At 50.0% G+C, this 25,867-nt stretch overlaps 3 protein-coding genes across 5 annotated transcripts; 1 reads left to right on the forward strand and 2 right to left on the reverse strand.

Annotated features, from left to right (window-relative positions):
- Positions 1-58: 58 nt before the first annotated feature.
- Positions 59-19,778, forward strand: Npr2 (natriuretic peptide receptor 2). 2 transcript variants are annotated; one of them, XM_055597594.1, is made up of 22 exons: positions 59-1,426; positions 2,152-2,357; positions 8,566-8,679; positions 8,933-9,068; positions 9,283-9,377; positions 9,548-9,680; positions 9,907-9,991; positions 11,360-11,480; positions 11,631-11,705; positions 11,900-11,977; positions 12,169-12,273; positions 12,390-12,461; positions 14,784-14,943; positions 15,131-15,286; positions 15,364-15,532; positions 15,685-15,831; positions 16,287-16,410; positions 16,563-16,631; positions 18,468-18,642; positions 18,901-18,999; positions 19,276-19,367; positions 19,479-19,778. In XM_055597594.1, exons 1-22 carry the CDS (start codon positions 757-759, stop codon positions 19,542-19,544), a joined length of 3,147 nt encoding a protein of 1,048 aa, XP_055453569.1. In that variant the 5' UTR covers positions 59-756; the 3' UTR covers positions 19,545-19,778. The 2 variants fall into 2 exon arrangements, with proteins under 2 accessions (XP_055453569.1, XP_055453570.1); XM_055597595.1 differs by lacking the exon at positions 11,631-11,705.
- Spag8 (sperm associated antigen 8) lies at positions 19,707-22,195 on the reverse strand. 2 transcript variants are annotated; one of them, XM_055597596.1, is made up of 8 exons: positions 22,151-22,195; positions 21,434-22,064; positions 21,198-21,341; positions 20,899-21,073; positions 20,682-20,727; positions 20,494-20,608; positions 20,308-20,370; positions 19,707-20,209 (listed from the first exon to the last, which is right to left on the reverse strand). In XM_055597596.1, the coding sequence occupies exons 1-8, from the start codon at positions 22,186-22,188 to the stop codon at positions 20,018-20,020; spliced, it is 1,404 nt and encodes a 467-aa protein (XP_055453571.1). In that variant the 5' UTR covers positions 22,189-22,195; the 3' UTR covers positions 19,707-20,017. The 2 variants fall into 2 exon arrangements, with proteins under 2 accessions (XP_055453571.1, XP_055453572.1); XM_055597597.1 differs by lacking the exon at positions 21,198-21,341.
- A 722-nt stretch (positions 22,196-22,917) lies between these two features.
- Hint2 (histidine triad nucleotide binding protein 2) lies at positions 22,918-25,066 on the reverse strand. Its single transcript, XM_055597624.1, has 5 exons — positions 24,927-25,066; positions 23,550-23,690; positions 23,361-23,465; positions 23,185-23,257; positions 22,918-23,102 (listed from the first exon to the last, which is right to left on the reverse strand). Exons 1-5 carry the CDS (start codon positions 25,032-25,034, stop codon positions 23,011-23,013), a joined length of 519 nt encoding a protein of 172 aa, XP_055453599.1. The 5' UTR covers positions 25,035-25,066; the 3' UTR covers positions 22,918-23,010.
- Positions 25,067-25,867: the final 801 nt, after the last annotated feature.

The raw sequence follows: 25,867 nt of genomic DNA on the forward strand, positions 1-25,867 counted from the left end.
CGCGGGGCCGAGGCGACCTGACCCGGACGAGCGGCGCGCGCGGGGGCCCAGGCGGGGGGCGGGGGGCAGCGCCGGGCAGCGCGGGCGGCCGGGGCCGGAGCGGCCGAGCCGAGGGGAGCGGGGACACGGGCGGGGCCGCCGCAGCTCCGGATGGGACCAGCGCCCGGGCCCGTTAGTCTAGGCAGGAGCTTCGGGAGAAGCCGTCCCCGGGAGAGTCACCCCTGCCTGCCCCTCCCCGCCGGCCCAGGCCTCGCTCTGCTCCCTGCCGGCCCGAGTCCCGGTCCTTCCGCGGGGGCGCCCTCCCACCTCCGCCCCGGGCTCAGGCTTGTCGCGGCTCCCTGCCCTCACGGCCCGGTCTGCTGTGAGGTGCTCCCAGGTTTCTTTGTACCAGCCTCCCCCAAGTCGCTCTCCCATCTCAGGCTCAGGACTCCCCCTTCTCGACTTGGGGTTGTCTGGCCACTTCACCTCTCACTGTCCTCATCGCGGTCGCAGGCCCCCTCGGCCCTTCCCTCCCTCTGCCACCCTATCCTCAGTCCTCGGTCCTTGCTGTAAGCTGGTGGCCCACTCCTTCTCGACCCCGGCTTTCCCCCACCCTCTTCTTGCGTGGTCCCCAACACTTTCTGTGCGGGCTGAGCTTGTCCCCATTTCTCCTCCCGTCCCTCTTCCCCAGGCTCCAGGCTGGGTGGTGCTTGTGACTGCCCAGTAGGCCAGAGCGGCCCCTGGTCCGGGGGGCCGTGGGTCAGCTGCTTTATCCCCATGGCACTGCCGTCCCTGCTGCTGCTGCTGGTGGCGGCCTTGGCAGGTGGGGTGCGTCCTCCGGGGGCGCGGAACCTGACGCTGGCGGTGGTGCTGCCAGAGCACAACCTGAGCTATGCCTGGGCCTGGCCACGGGTGGGTCCTGCTGTGGCACTGGCTGTGGAGGCGCTGGGCCGGGCACTGCCCGTGGACCTGCGGTTTGTCAGCTCCGAACTAGACGGCGCCTGCTCTGAGTACCTGGCACCACTGCGCGCTGTGGACCTCAAGCTGTACCATGACCCCGACCTTCTGCTGGGCCCAGGCTGTGTGTACCCTGCTGCCTCTGTGGCTCGCTTTGCCTCGCACTGGCACCTTCCCCTCCTGACTGCGGGTGCGGTGGCCTCTGGCTTTGCAGCTAAGAATGAGCACTATCGCACCCTGGTTCGCACTGGCCCCTCTGCTCCCAAGCTGGGTGAGTTTGTAGTGACGTTACACGGGCACTTCAACTGGACTGCTCGGGCTGCCTTGCTGTACCTGGATGCTCGCACGGACGACCGGCCCCACTACTTCACAATCGAGGGGGTCTTTGAGGCCCTGCAGAGCAGCAACCTCAGCGTGCAGCACCAGGTGTATGCCCGAGAGCCGGGTGGTCCCGAGCAAGCCACCCACTTCATCAGAGCCAACGGGCGCAGTAAGTGTGGCCCGGGCTGTTGGGGAAACGGGGGAGGAGGCCCACTGTGTCCCTGGAGGGCAGCACAGAAAATAGAGACAGGCATGGAAAAGCTGTAATGGTTGGGGTGGGGAAGCTTATGAGAACAGAGCGTCTGAGCGAGGGCCTCGGTTAGGAGAGAGCCTTCGCCTCACAGGCGAGGTCAGCCAGGCTGAGACAGGACTGGGGGAGTGGAGAGTTGGGGAAGCAAGGTGGGTGCTCTGAGTGGCGGACACAGGCGATGCCCGCTCTGAACTGTGCACCTGCCTGGGAGCAGAGACCCTCAGATTGGAACACAATCTCTTTGTAGCATAGAGATGACTCTGTGGGTTCAGGACTCTGTGTATTTGGTTGGGAAAGCAGGTAAAGCTCATGCAGAAATTGTGAGCCTAAGAGCCTGTGAGCCTAGGGAGAGGCAGGCAGGAGCGGAATATGGGTGTGAGGCACAGCAAACGCAGCTCTGGGGAAGGAGCCGCTTGAGTCATCACTCCTAGCTCTGGGGGCTGGAGTCGGGCTCTGAGTTGTACCAGATGGTCCATGTGGCCCAAGGGCACTATGGCATGAGCTCTAAGGGGGAAGGTGGGACATCTGCCTGGCGGTAGGTGGGTAGGGTCCTCGCTTTAATGGGATGGCTCATGGGGGGCTGGGAGGGAAGCCGGCCGAGCCGCTGCCGCTGTCTCATGACTCCTCTTCGCCTGCCTTCCCAGTTGTGTATATCTGCGGCCCTGTGGAGATGCTGCATGAGATCCTGCTTCAGGCCCAGAGGGAGAACCTGACCAATGGGGACTATGTCTTCTTCTACCTTGATGTCTTTGGGGAGAGTCTCCGAGCAGGCCCCACACGTGCCACAGGCCGGCCATGGCAGGACAATCGAACCCAGGAACAGGCCCAGGCCCTCAGAGAGGCCTTTCAGGTATCTTTGGAACCCAAACTAGCAATGGGAAGAGGCCCTGGTTGGAGGTCTGTTTGTCACAAGGCCCCTCTGAGGCCCGGGGATGGGGCAGGAGCTGTGAGCTATGGAAGTGAAACAGTCAGAAAATGTGTCTGGGACCATTCTTCCTTCCCCAGGTTTGTGACTGTGACTTCATGTGCTTGCCAAGACTGACTTTGGCCACTGCCAGAAATCTTAGGTACTTTCCTGGGTGCCAGCACTGAGCTAGAATGCAGGAAGGGAAAGGTCTGAGCCTTTCCCTAGAAAGGGCGGCCATCCTTATTGGAGAGGCAAGGTGAAATTATAATACAGTAAGTGAAGAAAGGAGACAGTTTTGTGCACGAAGCAGAGTCAGTTCTGGGGAGAACAGTAGGTACAGGCTTTTGTAAAGGAAATGAGACTTTTGTAATTTTCATGGGACAGAGTGGTGGGACAGGGGTCCAGAAGCCTGCGTGCGCAGGGGGAGATGATCTACACGGCCTGGTAAGAAGGGAGGGTTCACTTAAGGAAAAGGAAAAGGTTTTTTTGAGAGAGGGTCTCATTCAGGCCCAGACTGGCCTTGAACAAATACTGGTATTACAGATGTGAGCTTTAAAAAGGGTTTACTTAAAGCACATCTGGAAAATAAGGTGACAAGGACATAATCAGAGTAAGAGGACTTCGAGTGTTAAGGACTGGGATTTGAGTTTCGTGTCTGTGTATAACATAATTTAGGCTGTGTTAGAAGAGGAGCGTGATTCACGCTCAGCAAGGAGCGAGGTCATATGCTTTGGACTATGGTGATGCTAGGAGGAATGGAAAGATTTATTTACAGAAGAACTTGCAGAGAAAGTTGGTGCTGCTGAGCATTTTCTGCCTCTGCCCCAAGATGTTAGCAACCTGCTCCCTACAGAAGAAAACCCCAGGTCCTTTCTATGACAGCTAAGACTTTGTAGTTAGCTCTCTGCCTGTAGCTTCTGTCACTTCCTGAAGCCCCCATGCTGATTAATCTCTGGCCAGCCTGGGCCCCCTAACTTTCTGCCTTTGTGCACTTTTGCTCCTTTTGTGTGCACTTTGTTTTTCTTCTTCCCTCATTCTAAACCTCCCTCTTGAGATCATGCCCTAGAATCTCCCGTGGTTCCTCAGCAGTTCTTCACTGATTTGTGTATGCACTTATCCATAGCCCTCAAAAAGTATTTGAGGTGGCTTACGGAATAATGGTAAGGTCCTTCCCACTCCGAGATTCTCTGGGTCTAAGGAGAGTGTATACGGGCTGGACCTGGGTGGCCATTCTTCTCCAGTGGGGAAGGTTTTATGTGGCTGTGATTGTATATTTGGTTGTGACTGGTGTGTCTGACTGTGACATATCTGTTTGCATGTCTGCCTCTTAGTCTGAGTGTCATACATGAACATGGGCAGTGACAGGGCAGGGTCTGTTTTTGTTGTAAACTTTTCCTGAAACACTCATCTCACCTGTGTCTATATAATGAGTCCATGCTCTGTAAGATTCAGAGCAGTATTTGGCCTTCTAAGGAACATTCCCCAAGTCTCAGTCTGAGTAAGTCTCTTACTCTGCTGCTTAACTTTACCTACCAGAGAGCACAGCATTCAGTTCATGTTTGAGTCCCTTAGAGACCAACTCACTGTTAGTATTTACTGAATGTCTGTTATGGCTTCATCACTTTACTTGGTACTGCTATGCAATGCAGAAAACAGTAGAAATACACTGTCTTTTTGGAGTTTACGGTTAGTAGGCGAGACAGACAAGAAACAAGCTGCTTCACTGGTGATAAGGTTTACCAAAAGAGAAACGGCTGACTGGCATGAGAAGACCCTCTCGTGAGGTTCAGGGCTGAACCTCTGCCAGCTCAGGCAAGGCATGTCTGCACCTTTCCTGGATCATGGCACTCTGTGGTCATCTGGGGAGGAATTTTGGTTTTGCTTTTTATCTAAGTTCTGGAATTCAACCTAGGGCCTCATGCACGCTACACAAGTGCCCTTCCACTGTGCCACATCCCCATTCCTGAGCTGTGGTCTTTGCACAGAACAAAAATCTCTTCCTTGTTTGAGAGTCTCTAGCAGCATAGAGACCACAGCACTTACAGCAGGGAAAGAGAGATCTAGTCAGTAACAGCTATATCAGTTAGTTAATTCTTGGTTTCTCCCCGCACTGTAGGCCTCATCCAGATGAAAAAAAAAAAAAGGGGGAGGTTGTTGTTACAACGTTAGGGAAGGGAAACAGGCAGTGAAGCAAAGGCTGAAGGGAGACCGAGGCTTGGGGTGGGTGAGAATGAGGCAGCCTTACAAAAAGCACTGCCTGGACTGGCAGAGAGGAGAATGGCCCGGGACGCAGTGGTGAGCCCTGGCCAAGAGCCAGAGAGCAGCGAGCTCTTCCTCTAGAGATGCTGGTCCCCTTGGGTCTCAGACTAGGCCAACCCTGAAAAGATGGTGGGTAAGGCAGGGAGGCTGTAGACTCCTAGAGCTTTGGTTAGAGGCTGCCAGGTCAAGTCAAGGGTGCCGGCACAGTCAGGGTGCCAGCGATGGGGGGGGGGGGGGGACAGCTGAGATTAAACATATCGATAGGATTCTACTTTTCCATTCAGTCAGCGCTGCTCCAGGGCATGGATTATGTTCATCTTTGCATTCCTCGTACCTAGCATGTAGTAGATGTTTAATATGTATTGAGTCAAATTGAACAATGTGTGTGTGTGTGTGTGTGTGTGTGTGTGTAAGGGCTGGATAGGTTTAGGAATTATTTCTGAGAGTAGACCTTCCAGGCACCATAAACCAAGATAATCATCCAGGACAGGAAAGAAAAGTCAACAGAGTGGAATGTAATAAGCAGCCACACTGGGAGGATTCAGGTTTGCACTGAGCAGCTGAGGATACAGGGTCAGAAATCCTGAACCATGCGGGCTCGTAACAGGAACACCTGCCACAAGAATGGAGGAAAGGAGCTGTGTGTGGTGGCACTACTCTCTAACCTCAGCACTTGGGAGGCTAGCCTGGGCTACCTGCCAAGATCCTACCTCAAACAAACATCATCAAACAACAAATAGGCTGGAAGAAAGCACTAAGCCAAAGGCTATGGAAGACAGTCTCTCGTTCTGGAAGCTATGCATGGTTTCTTCAGGCCATGGCTGGCATCACTTCCTGCTGTGCCCAGAGCAGGTCTCAAGATGGGGGGTGCACACCTGGCTTGCCCCCCCAACCCCTTAGTTTTGGCAGTGTTGCTTGTTCAGTTTTCCACTTGGGGCCCACCATGAACTGGGACTCAGCTGCTTTTGCCTTCTTTTTAGCTCTTGAGTAAATACGGAAATTGTTTGGAAGTCTTTTTTTGTTTGTTTTTGTTTTTTGTAGCTAGTTGGTAACCACAGTAAAACATTCTCACATAGCCATTTTCTAAGTGTGGTCTTGAGATCCTGGGAACCCCAGAAATTCTTTTAGGGGGCTGTGAAGTGAAAGCTGCTTAAAACTAACATCAAGATGTTACTTGCTTATATCACTGTTCTCCGATGATTGCACGGTTGGATTTTTTAGAGGCTACACCATGTTCAGTTCCCAGCGATGCCACTCCAGCTCCAGCGGCATCAGAAGCCTAAAGGGGTGCTCTCTCACTCTCTTTCTCTCAAGTGAAAAGGGATTCAGAGTTTATGAAAATGTTTGTTTTTAAGATAGGACCTGCTGTGTAACCCAAACTGATCTTGAACTTTCCATCCTTCTGCCTTCATCTCCAGAGTGCGAGAACTGCAGGCATGTGTCACCACCCATGGTAAAACATTTGATTCATGTTAGCTTAGGGATAAATCTTCGACCTGAAGAATTACAGTGTCCAGAAAGTAATAAAAATCTATTATCAGCTTTTGTTGAAGTATAAATTGTGCTACTCTGATCTTTTTCCAACTCTTTGCTGACTATGTCATTTGTCAACATTACCACACCTTTCTATTTTTGGAACAGGTGTAGTGAAAGAACCCTTCTAGCCAGACCCTGAGGAGTACTTCCTGTCTTCCCCTTCCCTCCAGAGCCTCCCTTTCCTTTTTTCTTCCTCCTTCGCCCTTTTCTTCTTTTTCTCCTGCTTGAGAGTGAATGTTAAAAGTGTAAAATCACCACTTTCATTGTGTCCCATAAGTTTGAGTATGTTGTGCGTTCATTTTCATTTAATTCTACAAAATCTTTCATTTCTTTTTTTCCTGACCCAGTGGTCATTGAGCAGAGAGCTGTTCAGGTTCCATGAGTTTGTAGGCTTTCTGTTGTTTCTTTGTTGTTGCATTCTAGATTTAACCCATGGTGGTCTGATAAGATACAAGGGGTTATTTCAATCTTTTTGCATCTGTTGAGGCTTGCTTTGTGACTGAGTATATGATCAGTGTTGGAGAAAGTTCTCTATGGTGCTGAGAAGAAGGTATGTTCTTTTGTGTTTGGGTGGAATGTTCTGTAGATGTCTGTCAGGTCCATTTGACCCAGAACATCAGGTAGTTTCATTATTTCTCTGTTTAGTTCCTGTCTTGTTGACTTGTTCATTGGTGAGAGTTGGGTATTAAATCAGGTCTCTGATGGGGTTGAAGAATAGATAGTTATAGTTTCACAGTTAGACTTAAGTTGTTTAGGGTTTAAGAAAATGTTTTAAAGTCTAGAAAGATGTTTTTAAGTTGATAAATACTATATATGATAGAGAATGATTTAAGTACAAAACTTTAGACTCACCTAGAGAGGATAGATAGTATTTTCTTCAAGGTTGCCAAATACAAATGAGCTAAACATTTTGAATGTAACTTTTACTTAAAATTTTCCTGATTGTTTCATAACTGTTCTTACTGTATGTAGACTTTTTATTATAAAGTCTATATGCATTTGAAAAAAGTGCACAATCAAGCATGTAACCCCCCAGTGAGAGAAACCCTAGTTTAATATACTGAATCCACAGTAGAAACTGACTTTCCTATTTTCACCTGGAACACACTGATGACTGTAGCTTACCTGTGATCTATCCAGTGTGTCTGTGTGGTCCACATGCACTTTCTGTGATGAGAATAAACAAAACTGGTAGAAATGGCCAGATTTTTGTTCTGATTTTGTTGTTTTTTTGTGAAATGGGGTCTTGCTATATAGACATGATTGGCCTGGAACTCACATTGTAGACAAAATTGGCTTAATATTGTAGAATTCCTTCTGCCTCAGCCTCCTGAGGACTGGGATTACAGACTTTGTGAGGCACCATACCTGGCTTGAAATTGCTCACTTTAAATCTATCACATCACAGAGTCATATTTCACAAAATGTATCAAACTGAGCTGTATCTTGTCTGAGCAGTTTCGTGTAGTTGTGTGATCCAAGGCTGAGCAGCTAGAGAAGGATGAGGCTCAAAGGAGTGAGGCAGGTGGTTTGCCGAGGGACAGAGATGTGTTGATTCAGGGCCGAGGCTACGTGCATCATTTGTTTCTCTGTGGGGCGTGTGTGGCATGTGACTTACATGCCCCACATCTGCCTGCTAGCGAGCACACTGCCTACATTAGCTCTTTCCTGTGTACAGTAAATCATGTTCATGGTTTTCATGGATGGAAAACCGTCTCGAGGTATCTCGCACAGGGCTTGAAATCTAACTGGCCAAGAGAAGGCACTGTGGCCAGTGACCCATTGTAAAAAGCCAGCTTTTATTGGGTAACATTGTCAGCATTTAACACTGCTGGGAGGGATGTAGCTCTGGCTGGCCTGGAACTCGTAGAGCTCTGTCCACCTCTGCCTCCTGAGTGCAGGCATCAAAGGCGTAGGCTACCACACCTAGCCAATCAGAGTTTTTTTGTTCTTAATAGTGGAAGGAGGCCAGAGAGAGAAGGAGAGAGAAGGAGGGACAGAGAGAGAAGGAGGGACAGAGAGCTCCTGTGAGAGTGGCAGTCTGGCAGGAGGCGTGATGGTAGAGGGGAGGTGGGAAGGTGATGGGCTGAGCTTGTAGATAGAGTTGATTTCTTCCTACTGCCACCTTTCCAGAGCCAGCCTGATCTGCCTTTCATAGAGGGGTGCCTTACCTCCCGATTCCCACACTCTCCATGCTCTCCACAGAGTTTAGTGCAGTTCAGCCTTCAGAACCGCTCCCCTTCCTGGGCATGGGTTATACCATATGTGTGTGTTACCAAGCTTTTTTCTATAATGATTTCTTCCCCTCATGTTTACCTTGAGTCCTGTTTACTCTTCCCCATATACCATGGTCCAGACTGTACTGGTGATCACATACCGAGAACCCCCAAATCCGGAGTATCAGGAATTTCAGAATCGCTTGCTGATCAGAGCCAGGGAAGATTTTGGTGTGGAGCTGGCCCCATCTCTGGTGAGTAGATCTGAGAGTCAGAACAGGTTATGAGGAAGGGACTCGCATCTTAATTCACCCTCGAATCTTGATCATGGAGCAAGTCCCATTTTGGGTGGTCACTTCCATCCAGGATCCCTTTGCCCCTGGGCCAGGTGTATAGAGATGGCATGGTAGGGGTGGAAGGAGGGGCAGGAGGATACTGCAGGGGTGGAAAAGTGGGTGGGGGCCTCATGGGACATTTGGAGAGTGCAGCTGAAGTTGCTGCCCCCAGATGAACCTCATCGCCGGCTGCTTCTATGATGGGATCCTGCTCTATGCGCAAGTGCTAAACGAGACAATACAGGAAGGAGGCACACGGGAAGATGGACTCCGAATTGTGGAGAAGATGCAGGGTCGGAGATACCACGGTAAGAAGTGGGGCGATGGAGGCCTGGGGGATGACACCAGGCTCAGGAGTACAGTGGGCAGAAGAAGAGATGCTTCATGGACCACAGGGAGAGTCAGGAACAAGCAGAGTAGATACACATCGAAAACCAGGGTAGGGAGAAAGCCTGAGACAGCGAGATTTCAGGGCCGGGAGGAGAGTGGGCCAGGAGCAGATATCACACTTTCTTCTCACAGGTGTAACTGGACTGGTTGTTATGGACAAGAACAATGACCGCGAGACTGATTTTGTCCTGTGGGCCATGGGAGACTTGGATTCTGGGGACTTTCAGGTGACGGGAGAGAGGACAGGGAAGAGGAAGTAACCCTAAAATCCAGTCGGGACAGGATCAGTGGCGCTGGGGGCAGGAGCTTACTCCCACTGCTGGAGCGGTCATGGTGGGAGTCTCGGGGAGGAGGCTGGGTGGCAGGCCTGTGGGCCCAGCGCTCTGCTCCCTCACAGCCAGCAGCCCACTACTCAGGAGCCGAGAAGCAGATTTGGTGGACAGGCCGGCCTATTCCCTGGGTGAAGGGGGCCCCACCTTTGGACAATCCCCCCTGTGCCTTTGACTTGGACGACCCATCCTGTGATAAAAGTGGGTGTGTGCAGGGACTGGGAGCAGTCCCCCCCTTTTGCCCCACCCCTGTGCTCTGCCTCCACCACTGACACCCACTCCCACTCCTAGCTGTATTTTATCTTTGTCTGCAGCTCTCTCTCCTTCTTTCCCTCAAGAAAGCTGTGCGCCCCCTGCACCTATGTCTTTCCCCTCAGCCCCCTCCAGTCTTTCTCAGGGTCTCTCTCTTTCTCTCCCTCTCCTTCAGCCCCACTTTCTACTCTGGCGATTGTGGCCCTGGGCACAGGGATCACCTTCATCATGTTTGGTGTTTCCAGTTTCCTAATTTTCCGGTGAGTTCTGGGTTTCCCACCCCTTATCTCTCTCCTGCCACACGGCCTCTGGCAGAGGACATGGATCCTTGTCTGGGGTGTGGGCTGCAAGTCTCTTAGCCTGGTGTGGCTTTCTTGGCCTAGCACTTTCCTCTCTGGCCTTTTAATTTGGTTGTCCTTTATCCTAGATGTTTGTTTTGCTTATGTTTGTAACCTGGGTAGACTAGTTGTTTTGTTTTTGTTTGTTTTCTTGAGACAAAGTCTTGCTATGTAGCCCAGGCTGGCCTTGACCTCAAGATCCTACTTCCTCAGCCTCCTGAGTGCTGGGATTACAGATGTGTGTCATGGTACCTTGTTTGAGTACTGTTTTTGTTTGTTGGTTTGTTTGTTTGTAATAGGGTTTCACTGTAGAGCCCTGGCTGATCTGAAACTCAGTATGTAGACCAGGCTGTCCCTGAAATCAGGGATTTGTCTGTTTCTGCCTTTCAAGTGCTGGTATTAAAAGTGTTCTCCACCTTTCCCAGCTCTGGATACTGATTTTTAAAAATTATTTTCATTTATTTATCTCCTGTATGTCTCTATGAACATACCAGGTGCCTGTAGAGGCCAGAAGAGGTCATCAGAACCTCTGGAGCCTGAGTTACAAGTGGTTATGAGATGTCCAAGATGGGTGCTTGGAATTGAACTCGCGTCCTCCGGAAGAGCAGCAGGTGTTCCTAACCATGCCTGCAGCCCTTGAGTACTGATTTTGGGTAGAGTTAGGATCAAAAGTGGGTTTCTGTGCCCTGGCTATTCCCATCCTCCCTCCTTGTCTCATTCCCACTAATATGCAACGAAACTTACCAAGTTTTGAATATTTGGGAAATCCAAGATCAAGTCACCAACAAATTTTATGTCTGGTGAGGTGCACTTTCTGGTTTGTGCAAAGTGGTGTTTCACTGTATCTCCACATGGTGAGGGTGGCCAGTTTAGCTCCTGGCTGGGATGGTGTGGCTCACTGGTAGAGCACTTTCCTAGCATGTTTAAGGCCATGACCCCTAGCGTGGAAGAAGAAAATGGAGAGAGATGAGCGAGGAGGGGAGACAAGGAGAGGGGAGAAAGAGAGAGACAATACAGCTGTGTGTGGTGGCACATATCCATAATCCCGCATTTGGAAGGCCGAAGAAGGAAGACCATCATGAATTTGAGGACTACCTGGACCTTGTCCAAAACCAAACCAAAGCAAACCGCTTTGCCTCCGACACGGAGTGCACAGAGGCACTCACCGGGGTGTGGTGCACGTTTCCTGATGTCCCAGTCCTGCTCTGGCGGAACAGTGGCAACTTTCGTGCAGCCTAGTGGGCGTCAGGACAGGGCTTGGCAGTCAGCTGAGATATGCAATCCTCACAGAAAGCTGATGCTGGAGAAGGAGCTGGCTAGCATGCTGTGGCGCATTCGCTGGGAAGAACTGCAGTTTGGCAACTCGGATCGTTACCACAAAGGTGCAGGCAGCCGCCTAACACTGTCCCTGGTGAGTCGTTGGCCTCCGCCATCACCTGAGTTCCTGTTTTCTCTTGTCCTGGACCTTTCCCAGCACGCTGGCCTGTAGTGATAGACCCTTGCACTACCACCACCTAATGTTCCTTTCATCCTTCCGCCTCCATGTTGCCCTTGGCCCCAGCGGGGATCCAGTTACGGCTCGCTCATGACAGCCCATGGGAAATACCAGATCTTTGCCAACACCGGTCACTTCAAGGTGAAGAGTTATCTGCTTGTTCTGGTTCCCAACCATTTCACTGTGTCTCATCCCCATCTGCCACGTCGAACCTCTGACCCCCCATAGCCCACTCTCTATACCCGGCTAAGCTCTTAGATGCCCTCAGTTCTCCAGTGTTTCTCAGACGCTCCTCCTGACGCTCAGTTTCTTTCTCTCTTTCTACCCCACCTTAGGGAAACGTTGTTGCCATCAAACACGTGAACAAGAAGCGCATTGAGCTGACCCGGCAAGTTCTGTTTGAACTCAAACACGTACGTTCTTGGGTATGAGTGAAGGATAAGGGTAAACAGGGAAGAGGGGACTGGCTAAGACCGTAAGGGACTCATGGATCACGGTTTCCAGTTGTAGGTATAGGTAAGAGAAAGTCCTTTCTCTCTGTGGTATGTTTTTATATCTAAATCTCAGTGTTGTCAAGTCTCTTGTTCTCTTGTTTTTCTGCTAGATGAGAGATGTTCAGTTCAACCATCTTACTCGGTTCATTGGTGCCTGCATAGACCCTCCCAACATTTGCATTGTCACGGAGTATTGTCCTCGTGGGAGTTTACAAGTGAGGGACAGGTGTAGCAGATTGTGGTGGGGTAGGGGAGGTCCCAAAGTCACATTGTGCAAGTGATAGCCACTGAGACTTGGGACAGATACTGATCTCTTCCATGTCACTGCCAGGATATTCTAGAAAATGACAGCATCAATTTGGACTGGATGTTTCGCTATTCTCTCATTAATGATCTTGTGAAGGTGAGTCTTCTTCACCCACTTAAAATGCCACCATTGTTCAGCCTTTACTACAGTTTCTCTCTGAGACCTTAACATTCACACACTCCACACCCTCTTTCTGGTGGTGGAGTGATAACAGGTAAACTGGGGTTCTGGGTTATAATTGGAGGGAGGAGTTTGATCTGCCACAGCAGTCCTGTGCTCAGAGAGGGCTCTTGTCTTCCTGTCCCAGGTATCTTAAATGTTTCTCTAGTGTCTCTTTTGCCTCAAAGGGGTTTACTAAAAAAAAAAAAAAAAAAAAAAAAAAAAAAAAAAAAAAAAAAAAAATCCCTTAGCACTAGCTGGGTATGCCTTCATATGGAAGGCAGAGGCAGGGGAAATGCTCTGATTGTGAGCCCAGCCAAGGCTTTATAGTGAGTTTCAGGCCAGTTTGGACTACATAATGAAATCCTATCCAGAAAAAGAAAACAAGAAAAAACATCAGCGGAAAGACATCTCTTGTTGGGTGTGGTAGTGCACACCTCTCATCACGGTGCTCGCTGAGACAGGAGGATTGCGTGTTTGAGAACAGCCCGAGCAGCACGGGAAGACTGTACCAAAACAAAGCAAACCAAATCCCTTGATCAGCGAAAAAATGAGTGAAGTCTCCAAGCACTTATTTCCTATTGTTTCATGCTTTAACCAGTATTTGGAATGTCTATAACTAACTGCTAAAACATGTCTATTCTTTAACTAACTTCTAACGACGACATGTTTATTCTTTAATTAACATATCTAAATTTAACTGTTTTATGTTTGTTTGTTTTGAGACTGAGTCTCTGTGTGTAGCCCTGCTTGAGCTAGAACTATCTCTGTAGACCAGCTGACCTTGAACCCAAAGATCCGTCTACCTCTGCGTCTGTGCTGGGATTAATGTCTTTCATTACCACTCACGGCTTTCATTTCTTTTAGAGACAGGGTTTCATGTTGCCCAGACTGGACTCAAACTTACCATAGAGTCAGAAATTGCTTTGAATTCTGATTCTTCCATCTCTATCTCCCAAATGCTAACACTGTAGGTGTGTACCACCATACCTGGTTAGAGACTGAAATTTTTATTAAAAAAAAAAAAAAGATTATTGGTTAAACTAAGAAAAAGGAAGGAAAATGCACTAAATCTGTGTTCTCATCCCAATGGTCAGCTATTTCCAAATGACCCAGAGGCCCTCGATGGTGAAAGCACCCAGGTGGATCTTGCATGGGTTAGGGAGGTGTTCAGGAGAGCTCTCAGAGGCAGCCTGCCTGACGACAAGGTCACTTGGCTGTGCATGATGCTGGCTCTGCTTTTCTGCTAAAGTCTCAGGGTTTTTTATTAATTTATGCATATGGAAGTTGGTCATGTGAGAAAAAAATCAGGTAAAGCCAATGTAGTTCTGTACAGGAAATGTGATGACTATGAAACGCAGGATTCCGTTTGCAGCTGCGTAGCAGTAAAATCATCAGTCTGGGCATTCCAAAGGTGTCTTGACACTCAAAGGAATAAAGAGGAAGAGCTCACAGACCTGGAGCTCAGCATTTACAGCCTGGTGGTTCCGGACACCCCAGCCTCTGAGCCCTTTTTTGGCTGTCTGTGCTGAGTAGGGAGGGAAGTGTAGCTTGTCCTCCCTACACCAGCCTTTTAACTTCTTTGAGGCAAACGTTCTGACATCTCTGTTTCCAGGAAGCTATGCTTCTGCGCTGGCTTGGCTGTTGTTTCCCACCTCTCTCTCTCTCTCTCTCTCTCTCTCTCTCTCTCTCTTTCTCCAAATTTTGCTGTCTTTTTCACTCCTGTCTGGTCCAGCATTCTCCTAATGGACCCCCTTCTGCCCCATCCGTGACCTGCTTCCTAGACACAGCTGAACAGTAGCGTTCCAGCTGGCTGGTTGTAGTGCAGAGACTAGGCCAGAGTCTTGAGCTTTGTCTTCCTAATTAGTAGCTAGGCATGTGACGCCACTTCAGGTGTCATACTAGTGGCTGTTCCCTGCACAGAAGGCTGCCATTTCCAGGGAGGCTTTTGGTGGTTCTCCTTACTCCTACTCTCAAGGATTTCTCCCTGTCCTTTGTGCCTGATACCTCAGCCCTATTTATGGTACCAGGAAGGAATGTCTCTCCCTTTCTGCCTGCGTCCTCAAGCAGAGGCTCTTCAAGGAACACCATCCCAACTTAGCTACTTGTTTTTAATGGTCTCAAGATCCTTTATTTTCTGATTGATTTTGGGTTAGTGGTCTCAATATATGCAGTTAGCTGGATCATCTCGTGGACTGGGTGCTTAAGCCAGGTGTGACCAGTCCAGGTATGACCAAGACATTGCTCTGTATTCTGCAGGGTATGGCCTTTCTCCACAACAGCATTATTTCATCTCATGGAAGTCTCAAGTCCTCCAACTGTGTGGTGGATAGTCGTTTTGTGCTCAAAATAACAGATTACGGTCTGGCTAGCTTCCGATCAACTGCTGAACCTGACGACAGCCATGCCCTCTATGCCAGTGAGACTGCTCCCTGCATCACCGCCCTTCCGGCTCTCCCTCCCCCGCCACCTACCTTTTATATTGCCCTTAAGGTCTTGATCATTTCCCCCCAAGGAAGATGTGAGAGCTAGCCCAGTAGCAGCAACATGGGGATGTGCCCAGGTGGGACCCAGGATACCCTAGCCAGCCTGTACACTCTTTGCAGAGAAACTGTGGACTGCCCCAGAACTGCTTATTGGGAACCCCTTGCCAACCACAGGCATGCAGAAGGCAGACGTCTACAGCTTTGCGATCATCCTACAGGAAATAGCGCTTCGCAGTGGCCCCTTCTACTTGGAAGGACTGGATCTCAGTCCCAAAGGTGAGAGTCAGTGGCTATTCATAGCCTCCTCTGCTAGAGGAACCTGGTTGTTCATCCAAACTTTCTGTCACCCTCAGAGATTGTCCAGAAGGTGCGAAATGGTCAGAGGCCATATTTCCGGCCAAGCATTGACCGGACACAACTGAATGAAGAGTTAGTTTTGCTGATGGAGAGATGCTGGGCCCAGGACCCAGCGGAACGTCCAGACTTTGGGCAGATCAAGGGCTTCATTCGCCGGTTTAACAAGTGAGAGGGCACCGAGGCTCAGAGGCTCCCAGGGATGAAAGCCCCATCATTCTTAGTGGACGAGGCTGGTGGGCCCCGGGTGTGGGTTGGACAGGGAGTCCTGCTGGTCTTGAAGACCTTGGAGCAGGTGTCATAGCCTCGCCTCCCTGCAGGGAGGGTGGCACCAGCATACTGGACAACCTCCTGCTGCGTATGGAACAGTATGCCAATAACCTGGAAAAGCTGGTGGAGGAGCGCACACAGGCCTACCTGGAGGAGAAGCGCAAAGCCGAGGCTCTGCTCTACCAAATTCTACCCCAGTAAGAATGCTGTCCCCGCTTCCAAAAAGTGTCCTTGGGTTCTGCCTCATCTGTCTTCTGAGAACTTGACTGCAACCCTGGGAACCCTACTGTGTGACTTCTTGCCACAGTGAGGCCCACTGGCTAAGGCTAAATGCTCTCACTTTGTCTTTAAATGAGCTGTGCTGTGGACTTTCAGCTTCTGTCAGTCCTTAGGGCACTGTTCTTCCTCACCTTTGTCTCAGCGACCGTGTTTAGAACAATTTCAACAGAAGCGCTTAGCCCCACGTGTCCCTCACAACTCCCACCATCTGTGCACCCCACTGTCCGCTAGGCGACATCTCATTCACTCTCCTTTTCTTCCACCAAATCCAGCTTTCATGTTACAGTGTGGCTGTGCCAGAGCCACAGACCCTGTCCTTTGGCTCCCACCCTGTTTCCTGGAGCCGGGCTGATGGTGCCCCCTTGCTTCCTAGTTCTGTGGCAGAGCAGTTAAAGCGGGGAGAGACGGTGCAGGCAGAGGCCTTTGACAGTGTCACCATCTACTTCAGTGACATCGTGGGTTTCACAGCTCTGTCAGCTGAGAGCACCCCCATGCAGGTGAGGGCTGGGAGCAGGTGCGGGGCCCCAGGGTTCCAGGAGCCTAACTGGACTAGTTTGCTATAGAGTTCTTTGGTCTTTTGGCTTGAGGGTTGAGAATTATTAGGAATTTGGGCACATATTTCAGAGCCTCTGCTTTTCCATCCTATTAGGTGGTGACACTTCTCAATGACCTTTATACCTGTTTTGATGCCATAATCGACAACTTTGATGTCTACAAGGTGAGAATTGGAGCCGATATCCTTTTTTTAAAAAGATATTATTTATACAGTATTCTACCTGCCTATATGTCTGCAGGCCAGAAGAGGGCACCAGATCTCATTATAGAGGGTTGTGAGCCACCATGTGGTTGCTGGGAATTGAACTCAGGAATTTTGGAAGAGCAGCCAGTGCTCTTAACCTCTAGCCCCTGACATCCTTCCAGGACTCATTTGAAACCCAGTTTCCTAAACCCTGCATACCATATAGACTGCACAGTCAGTGCCCCCACGTTTCTCCCGCACCTTTAGAGGGTGTGATTGTAGCAAATGTGGACCCTGGTCTAACATCTGTGATTCTCAGGCTTTCCTGATCACAGCCATCACATGCTTTACCCCCTCAGACGATGCGGGCACAGCCTGGTATTGGGAAAGACGCGAGTACATGTCATAAAGCTCTTTGTTAAAGTCACCGAGCTGGCCTGATTGTGCTTGGGAATGTGCTGCATTTGAATGTTGGTCTAATAGCCAATTATGTGGCCTTAGGCAAGGAACAGGATTTCTCTGAGCCTCGGTTTTTGCAGCAATATATTAGTTACATGAGAACTGATAGGCTGGTGAAATGGCTTGATGGGTACCAAGCCTGATGACGTAGGCTCCCTCTCTGGAATCTATCTGATGAATGAGTGAACCAACTCTCATAGGTTGTTTCTGACTTCCACATTTGTGTGTGCACGCACACACACAAACACATGTGAGAACTGTTTTTTTTTTTTTTTTTTTTAAGTGCCTAACATTGAGTATGGCATATGGCAGATAATAATGTTGGGCATGGTGACACCTACCTGTCATCCCAGTGTTTAAGAGTTTGGGGCAGATGGATCATGAGTTTGAGGTCAGCCGTGGTTCACAGGGAAAGGCAATCTAAACAAACAAGGCTCTTTTAAAGCTACATTCTCTGATGATTCTCTAACAAAACTCCCATAAATCCTTTACTCAAATTCATTAATTATTTTTATTTTCTCCTATTTATTTTAAATGTCCTCCTCCCTCCCTAGAGTGTTTGGGAATCAAACCCACAGCGTTTCCCGTGCTAATCTATTCTACTGCTTGGCTCCATCCCTGGTCTTATTTTATTTTTTAAAAATTCATTTAATTATCTTCTGGACCATTTGAGAGTCAGTTTGAGACACAGTACCTCTTTATCCCTAGATGCTCAGTGTGGGCTCCCTACAAACCTCACTGTGCACCGCAGGTTGGGAACAGTTACAGCGGCAAGCTCGGCTGCTTCTTCACTCCCGGCAGTAAGGCTGTCTGCTCCACACTACTGAGCCTGCCTGCTTGAGCTTCTTTGAGCGTTTGGGTTCTTTGGACGAGAGCAGTGACCCTGTCCACTTGTTCAGCAAATGCCACTGAGTGTTCACAGGGTGCTGGGGGCATGAGGTGGAGTTATGTATTTCCTGGTCTGACCTTCTCTTATCTCCAGACTCTCAGGACCATGGCATGCAGTTCCTAGTCTTTCTAGTCAATCATGGCCTTGCAGGTGGTTGTCAGGGATGACTCCTGGTGTGTGGCTTATCTTACTTTTTTACTCCCACGGATACAGCTAGAAATGAGTGATTAAAACTAGTTTTATTAGTTTTATTATTTATGTGTGTGTGTGTCAGTGTGACTGTGTGTCACATGTGTGCAGCTGCCCATGGAGGCCACAAAAGGGCATTATAGTCTCTGGAACTAGAGTTCCAGGCGGTTTAAGCTGCTATGTGGGTTCTGGTCACTGAACTCAGGTCCTCTGGAGCAGCAGCCAGTGTTCTAACTCCTAAGCCTACAGATGACCCTTTACTTTTCCTTTTAAATCAGGTGGAAACCATTGGGGATGCTTACATGGTGGTATCTGGCCTCCCAGGCCGAAATGGTCAGCGCCATGCACCAGAAATTGCTCGAATGGCCCTAGCATTACTAGATGCAGTTTCTTCCTTCCGCATCCGCCATCGACCCCATGACCAACTCAGGTTACGCATCGGTGTCCATACTGGTAAGGCTAATTCTCACCCAGCCCTGGCATCTGCTTTTCCGGTCTCTCCCAACCAGTATTTTTGTTGTTGTTGTTTTGTTTTTTTTTTTTTTTTTTTTGAGACAGGGTTTCTCTGTATAATAGCCCTTGCTGTCCTTGAAGCTCACCCTGTAGACCAGGCTGGTCTCAAACTCACAGAGATCCATTTACCTCTGCCTCCCGAGTGCTGGGATTAAAGGCGTCCACCACCACCACCTGGTAACCAGTTTGTTTTTATAGGACCAGTCTGTGCTGGGGTTGTTGGCCTGAAGATGCCCCGGTACTGTCTTTTTGGAGACACAGTAAACACTGCTTCTCGAATGGAGTCCAATGGTCAAGGTGGGGACATCAGCCTTTAACTCCAACCATGACCTGGGTCTCTCTGGCTTTTTTTCTTCTTTCCAGAGTTCCTCCTTATCTCTTGGTTGGATAGTTTTGAAATGCCCCAACCTTGGGCATATATTGATTCACAATCGTGCACTGAAAGGGTTGGGGCTTCTTGAGGGCCAGCTGCTTGGGGAAAGCACTCCCCAGCACTGTTAATCCTCCTCTGGCTTTTTGTTTGATTCTTCTTTCTCCCTTTGTTCCTGATCTACAACCGCTCCTCCCCACCAGCTCTAAAGATCCATGTCTCCTCAACCACCAAGGATGCCCTGGATGAGCTAGGATGCTTCCAGCTAGAGCTCCGTGGGGATGTGGAAATGAAGGTGAAGGCAGGCCATGGGGAAGCAGATCATGGGAGGATAGAAGTGGGAGAAGAGAGGGAGGTAAAGATTGACATAGAAGAATCTGAACTATGCTCACTCCCCTGTCTCCAGGGAAAAGGAAAAATGAGAACTTATTGGCTCTTAGGAGAGCGAAAAGGACCTCCTGGACTCCTGTAAACCCCAAGCCAGACAAGCTCCTGCCGCTGGCACTTGGATGGACAATGGCCACAGTCTCTGCACACAACAAAAAACAGACATTGTCATATGAGATGGAAAACATTCACAAGAAAACCCTGCCTTATATGGAAATCACAGCTCTCTGCAGCTCAGCCTTGTACATATACCTTCCCGTCCCGGCTTTGTCCTCTTCCTGACTTTTGTAAATATCTGTATCTAGACCAGAATATTTTGTCCAAGTATAAAACAACAACAGTAACAAATCATGGTGTCATTGTCTAGAGATGCCCAGGCCATCCCAAAAGAAGAACAGTAGGTGTGGAAACAGTTATTCACAGAATCAACAGTTAGTATCCTCAGGATGAGAGTGCTTTATGTGAAACCCTCATCAAGTGCAGAGAATTAGCTCCACTCACACCTACCTCTGTGGTACAAACAGAAATACAGTCCAAATTCCATGTCCCCTTCCCTCCTTAACCCTTAGACTGGAGTTGTTCTCTCCCTTCCACACCCCTGCCCTCCTCCAAGGCAAGGGAAGACACCGTTTGGTGGGGGTAGCTGTCAAGTTCATAAGGCAAAGGCTGTCCCAGAGACAAGGGCACTGGTGTTGAGAAGCTGCAGTTCTTCCGGAATGGTGTGTCCAGTGTCGTGATGTTACTGACGCCCTGAAAGAGTCCCAGGAGAAGGACAGCTGCCACCCTTTCCTGAGCTAGAACAGAGGAGCCTCTCTCCCGCACCCCAGCACCCAGTCACCCACACACACCCACAGCTGCGGTGCTCGCTGTATCCAGAAGGTTTCCGGCTGTTCCTGGCAGTAATCATGAGGCTATGAGGGAAGAGATATTGAGTAACTCTTGGCCTTTGGTTCTTTCTCAAAGCTTCCGTGTTTGCTGCTTCCCCTCTATTGGGAAGAGCCCAGCTGTGCAAGCAGAGTAGGCTGGGTTCTCACCTTGGTTGGGGCTGGAGGCCCTGTCTGTACTCCATCCACTCCGTAGTCATGGTGTGTTACCGACTTGGCCTCAAAGAACTCCCTTGTAGGTTCTTGCTCTTCTTGCACCTCTTTGCTGTGAAGCCCTGGGAGAGGTCAAGGCCATCCCAGGTTTTCTCCGCCCCCCTTTCCCCTTCCCAGGCTCTCACCAGATCTGGTCATGCAGGAGCTTCTCCAGCATGGCTTCACGCTTCCCTAGGGGCAAGCAGAAGAGGAGCGTGGTCAAGAAGCAGTTTTAGAAATGAGTTGAGAAAAGAAGGGAAGTCTTGGGGTTTGCCCATAGAGCCACCGAGCCCCACCAGAAAGCCCTGTCTCTTTTTTTCTGCCCATTGGGCTCTTTCTGGTCCCTTCTTTCATGCTTCACACCTCGAAGTGGTTGACAGGTGTGTCTTGGAGGCTGGTATGAATCTTTCTGGGTGGTGACACAAGGCATGGGTGATGGAAGCTGTATGCTCAGCAGTCCTTTGTGTCCATGTCGGAAGAAGTAACTCTCAGGGACATCTTTCAATATTGGAATTTGATCCAGGTGGTTGGTGGCTCTCTGTGGACCCCATGGTCAGTGGTTATTAGTTCCCTTTTCATACCAACCTACATCACAAACTATTGGCTTCCCTGGAAAACTGAGGTCAACCTTTAGGAAGAGGGACCAGGTCAAACCTTCATACCTCTTCCTCCCAGTTGTAAAGGAGACAATGGCCACGTGGCAGTGTCTTACGGAAACAATCAGGTTTGGATTTTGGGGGTTTGTATGGCCCTCGTACTCCAGGTTCTGAGACTTGCACAGGTTTCCAGGGGTGATGGTATATCTCCTTGGGGTAGGGCAAACTCCATTCATTAAAATCAGGGAGCAGAACTGGTGGAAGGCTCTTGAACTCTTGAAGGGGGAGGGATAACTACTGACCTTACAGCAAGGTCCAGGGGCAAGAACAAATTCTGGTGCGGGAACAGATCCATAGGCAGGAGCAGGTCCGGGTCCGGGTCCAGGTCCAGGTCCGGGTCCAGGGGCAGGAGTAGGTCCAGGGGCAGGAGCAGGAGCAGGAGCAGGAGCAGGAGCAGGACCAAAGGCAGGAGCAGGACCAAGGGCAGGAGAGGATATAGAGGCAGGAGAAGATGATACAGAGGCAGGAGAAGATAGACAGCCAGGATAAGGTCTAGCGGGAGGACCAGGTCTAGAGGCAGGACCAGGTCCAGAGGCAGGAGAAGGTTGAAAGCCCTGGTCAAAATCAGAGCAAGGGCCAGAGCCAGAGCTGTGAACAGAGCTACGGCCAGGATAAGAAGGGCTTGCGCTGAGGTCGGCGGTTTTACAGGGGTTCCGAGGAATGTAAGAAATATAGAGGGGCTGATAGCCAAACTTCCCTTGGCCTGTATGATGGAAAGAAGGGCAGGGTGCCTCCACAAGACTGTCAGAGGAGGGCTCTGTGTATAAAGCATACTGCTCTGGAGCCTTGGCACATATCACAGCTGGGGCGGCCCTCGGACTCTCACTGGAAGTGCTCTCTAGTCCTTCAGAGCTGGGCTGTATATCTAAAGGTCTGAAAAAACCGGAAACATAGTTGTCAAAATCGCAGCAAAGTTAGTTCGCAGACTTTTCTTGTTCTCTTATATCTATAGCTCTTACGGCGAAGCAAAGTCCTCCGAAGACTCGGGAGTCTCCATTTTCAGACTCCACCCACTGGGTTGCCATAGAGACAGCAAACAACTCCGGGAGACTGCGCACAACCCGAGCTGGGCGGAGCCAGGGGTGGCGGGTAGGAGATAAACAAACGTAGGCTCTCCAGGGCGGAAGTCTTAGACTTGGTGCTCTGCAGTCGTCCCGGCTCCACTCCGCCTCACCTGGGCTTTTAAGGTTCCACTAGTCTGAACCCTTGCCTCCATGTCCAACTTAATTCGTTGTGATTTAGGTGATTTAGGGGGATACATTGGGAGACAAGTAGAATGGGCATCAATATGAACTCCCATTTGTTTGGTTCATTCCCTAAGTTGGGAGAGCAAAGTCTTTTTTTTTTTTTTTTTTAACAGTTTAGGGATGAAAATATATAAGGTCTGATAATGCAGCTCAGTGGTAGGATTGCTTGCCCAGCATGCCCAAGGTCCCGGTGCAGTCCTCAGCACACCTAGAGACAACAGCAAAATGGAAGGGAATATGGTACAACAAACAGGTCTCAGTCGTCATCCAGGCAAATTTCTACTGTTATTTTTTTCCAGAAGCTTGACCAGGAATGGACCATTAGATTCTAGCAGATCTGCATTATACACTCCTTTAACTACTGACTGGGTCTTAGAACGTTTTATTCTGACCATGGTCAAGTGAGATCAGAGCCCCAGCCAATTTTCTTTTACCTTTGCGGTATAAATTTGTTACATATTTAAGACAAAGATGCAAAATTGAAGGAAAATAAGTTTATTAACACCACAGGATTCCTTTTCCCTTTTCCCACCCAAGCATCCAGGTCTGTGGTCCTTGGCCAGCTGGCAGGATTAGCCAGGTGGCCACTGCAGCTGTCGGCCTCCAAGGACATGAATGTGCAGGTGATACACAGACTGTGCGCCCATCTTCCCATCATTGACCACTGAAACAGAGCTTGAGGTTAGTGACCATGATCAAAGAATAAAGAGCACACTGAGAAACGGAATCATGGACAAGTCACTCACCAAGTCGATACCCATCCTTCAGACCCTCAGCCTTTGCTATCTTCTTGGCCACAAGGAGTAGGTGTCCCAGCAGCTATAGGGAGAGGGGAGGGACAGAGGTGGCTGCCTCCAAAGGAACCAAACCTCTCGCTCCATCCAGGGCTCCTTCCAGACAACCCCCTGACCGTTTTCCTCACCTGCTGGTCTTCTTCTTCAGCCTGGCTAATTCGAGGAATGGGCTTCCTAGGAATGACCAGAAAGTGCACGGGAGCCTGAGGGGCCACATCCCGGAACACCAGACACTAGGAGCAGCGATAGATGAGGGCACTGTTACTTCATCGGATCCAATGGTACCTATCAAATTCTCAAGACGGTTGGACCCTCACCTGCTGATCTTCATATAGAATGTCAGCTGGGAGGCTTCGGTCCAAAATCCGGGAGAAGATGGTCGGTGCTGCTCCTCCAGGCGCTGCTTTCTGAGCCTTGGTCACTTCACTCCCGTCAGCCACGCCTGCATTCCCTCGAACCTGAAGGTGGGGCAGGTGAATCCAGGGGAGAGACTCTGCTGGCAGTACTTTTCCTACACATTTAGCTGGGGCTGTGAGAGGCTGGGCTCTTGAGTGTTAGTACCGTAACGCAGGGAAAAGTTCCTGAGTCAGAGCCTGAGCAGCAAAGGGTGGGCCAGATGATGGTGGACCTGGCTACAGAACAAACTAATTACTATGTAGGACTTAGCAGTGCAACTGATTCCTCTGAGTCTGCCTAAGAAATCTAGCACCGTACAGTAAAAGGACCCAGCATGGCAGTTTCAAGAGTGACATCTCCATCTGGGTGTGGACTTGCAGCTAGGACGGGAAGGCAGTGTGGGACACTGTCCGCCAAAGCAAATAAACATATTGAGCTCTCAGTTCCTATGCTACCCTCTGAAAACACCTGATGAACCTCTCCTACAGCTTCAAGGAGTGTTGTGAATCCCTTCCTAGGAGGGCTTGAAGCTCCTTACTGTTTCTACTCATTTCTACTTCACGGTTTCTGATCTTTAAGCCTTGTTACTTGATTTAGGTATTTAATATGTTTGTCCTACCTGACATTGGCAAACCTCTCATTTGGGTGTCAAATTTGCTATCTTGGTGTGCAGCCTTCCTGTTGTTGCTATGCAGGCCAAACTGGCAAAGTCCTGGTAATTCTGCTGCCTCACTTCTCTAAATGCTGGGATTACAGGCATGTGTCACCATGCTTGGCTTCTTACATTGGATTTTTATTCCAGTAACTTGAAAACGCGTAGTTATGCAAGAGTTCAGCTAAGTGAACTCGGCTCTGCTAGGGCCGATAGGAAGTAGGAATACCCCATTTTCCCACCGGTTCAGTCTGCGCATTACACTGCAGCGAAACAGTGGAATAAATTAAATCGCTTCCGCAAAGTGTGGAAGGTGAAAGTGCGAAACTGGTGCACATGTATTCCAGGGCCAGAGGTCCGAGGAGGACTCCCAGAAAGCACTCCCTTCCTGCAGGGTCCCGGCAGAGGCAGCCCAGAGCAGGCGCTCGGCCAGCAGCACCCTTTCTGTTCCAGCCCGGATGCCCCGCTGTTGCGGGAAGCGGCTGCAGGCAGATCGCTTCTCCAGCGGACTCGAGCCGGACCTCCCGGCAGTCCCTGAATTTGACCCTTGGGAAGGTAGTGGCTCCCCGGGAATGCGCGACCCGCCTGCCGGCCCCGGAACACACTAGTGCCCGCTAGACGCCTCGTTCCTCTGGCTGCCTCTCACCTGCGCCCGCCGGGCCCCCAGGGCTGTGCGCGCACCGCGCAAACCCGCTGCCAGCAGCACGGCAGCAGCCATCTTCCCGGAGCCTGCCGCCTGCGGGCGCAGCCCCATTGGCCGCGTCCAGCTCGGAGGCTGGCCCCGTGCTGCGCGTCATTGGCTGCCTCTGCCGACGCAGGGCCAACTTTCGTTTGGTACCGTGAAAATTCTTTCTCCATTGGATCCTTACGCAGTTTCGCTAGGAGATACATTCCCATTCCATTGGAAGAACGAAACCTGGGGGTGGGATATTTTCCTAATGGGCTCAGGCTTACCACCTTGACCAAGCTTAGGCTGTGGCTCCTGAATGGGTGGGACTTGCTCGTTCTCGGCCTGTCCCTTTTAGCTCTGGCTCCCACTGGTGGGGGTGGGGGGAGAGGGTGGGGCCTCGCCACCTGCTGCACAAAAGGCTAAATGTAGCGCAGCCCCTTCTCCGCATTGTCCAGAAGGGCGGGGTTCAGAGGACATTCGGCGCTTTTTGGCTCCCGAAGGCGGGGCTAAAGGCGAACTGGGCCCCTCCCCCCGTCTTTTTAATCTGTAGGGTAGGTACCTAGTCTTACCAATTTCAGCCCTTTGACCACTCCAAAGATTTAAAACATTGTATGAAAAAAAATTAAATTAAGGTCAATTTATGTTCTTGCTCCCACTTACAGCAGACACAGAAGCCTATGTATGCTGCACTAGGTATTACATTTTTTTCCCCACTTCATAAGTGTGTGGTGTGTGTTAGCTTTATGCCTAGCATTTTCAGTGGCAGGTTTGCTCGTGAACATACTCTTTTCTATTTTTTTGTTTACAGAAACTGTCTGTGCGTTATGTGCATGTGAGTGTAGGCGTCCACGGATGCTATCGGGCATAGAATGCCCTGGAGCTGGCAACCGCCTGATGTGGTTGCTGGTAGCCGAGCT

The sequence above is a fragment of the Psammomys obesus genome, unplaced genomic scaffold, assembly GCF_907164565.1.
Source record: "Psammomys obesus unplaced genomic scaffold, mPsaObe1.curated_primary_1811, whole genome shotgun sequence".
NCBI lineage: Eukaryota > Metazoa > Chordata > Mammalia > Rodentia > Muridae > Psammomys > Psammomys obesus.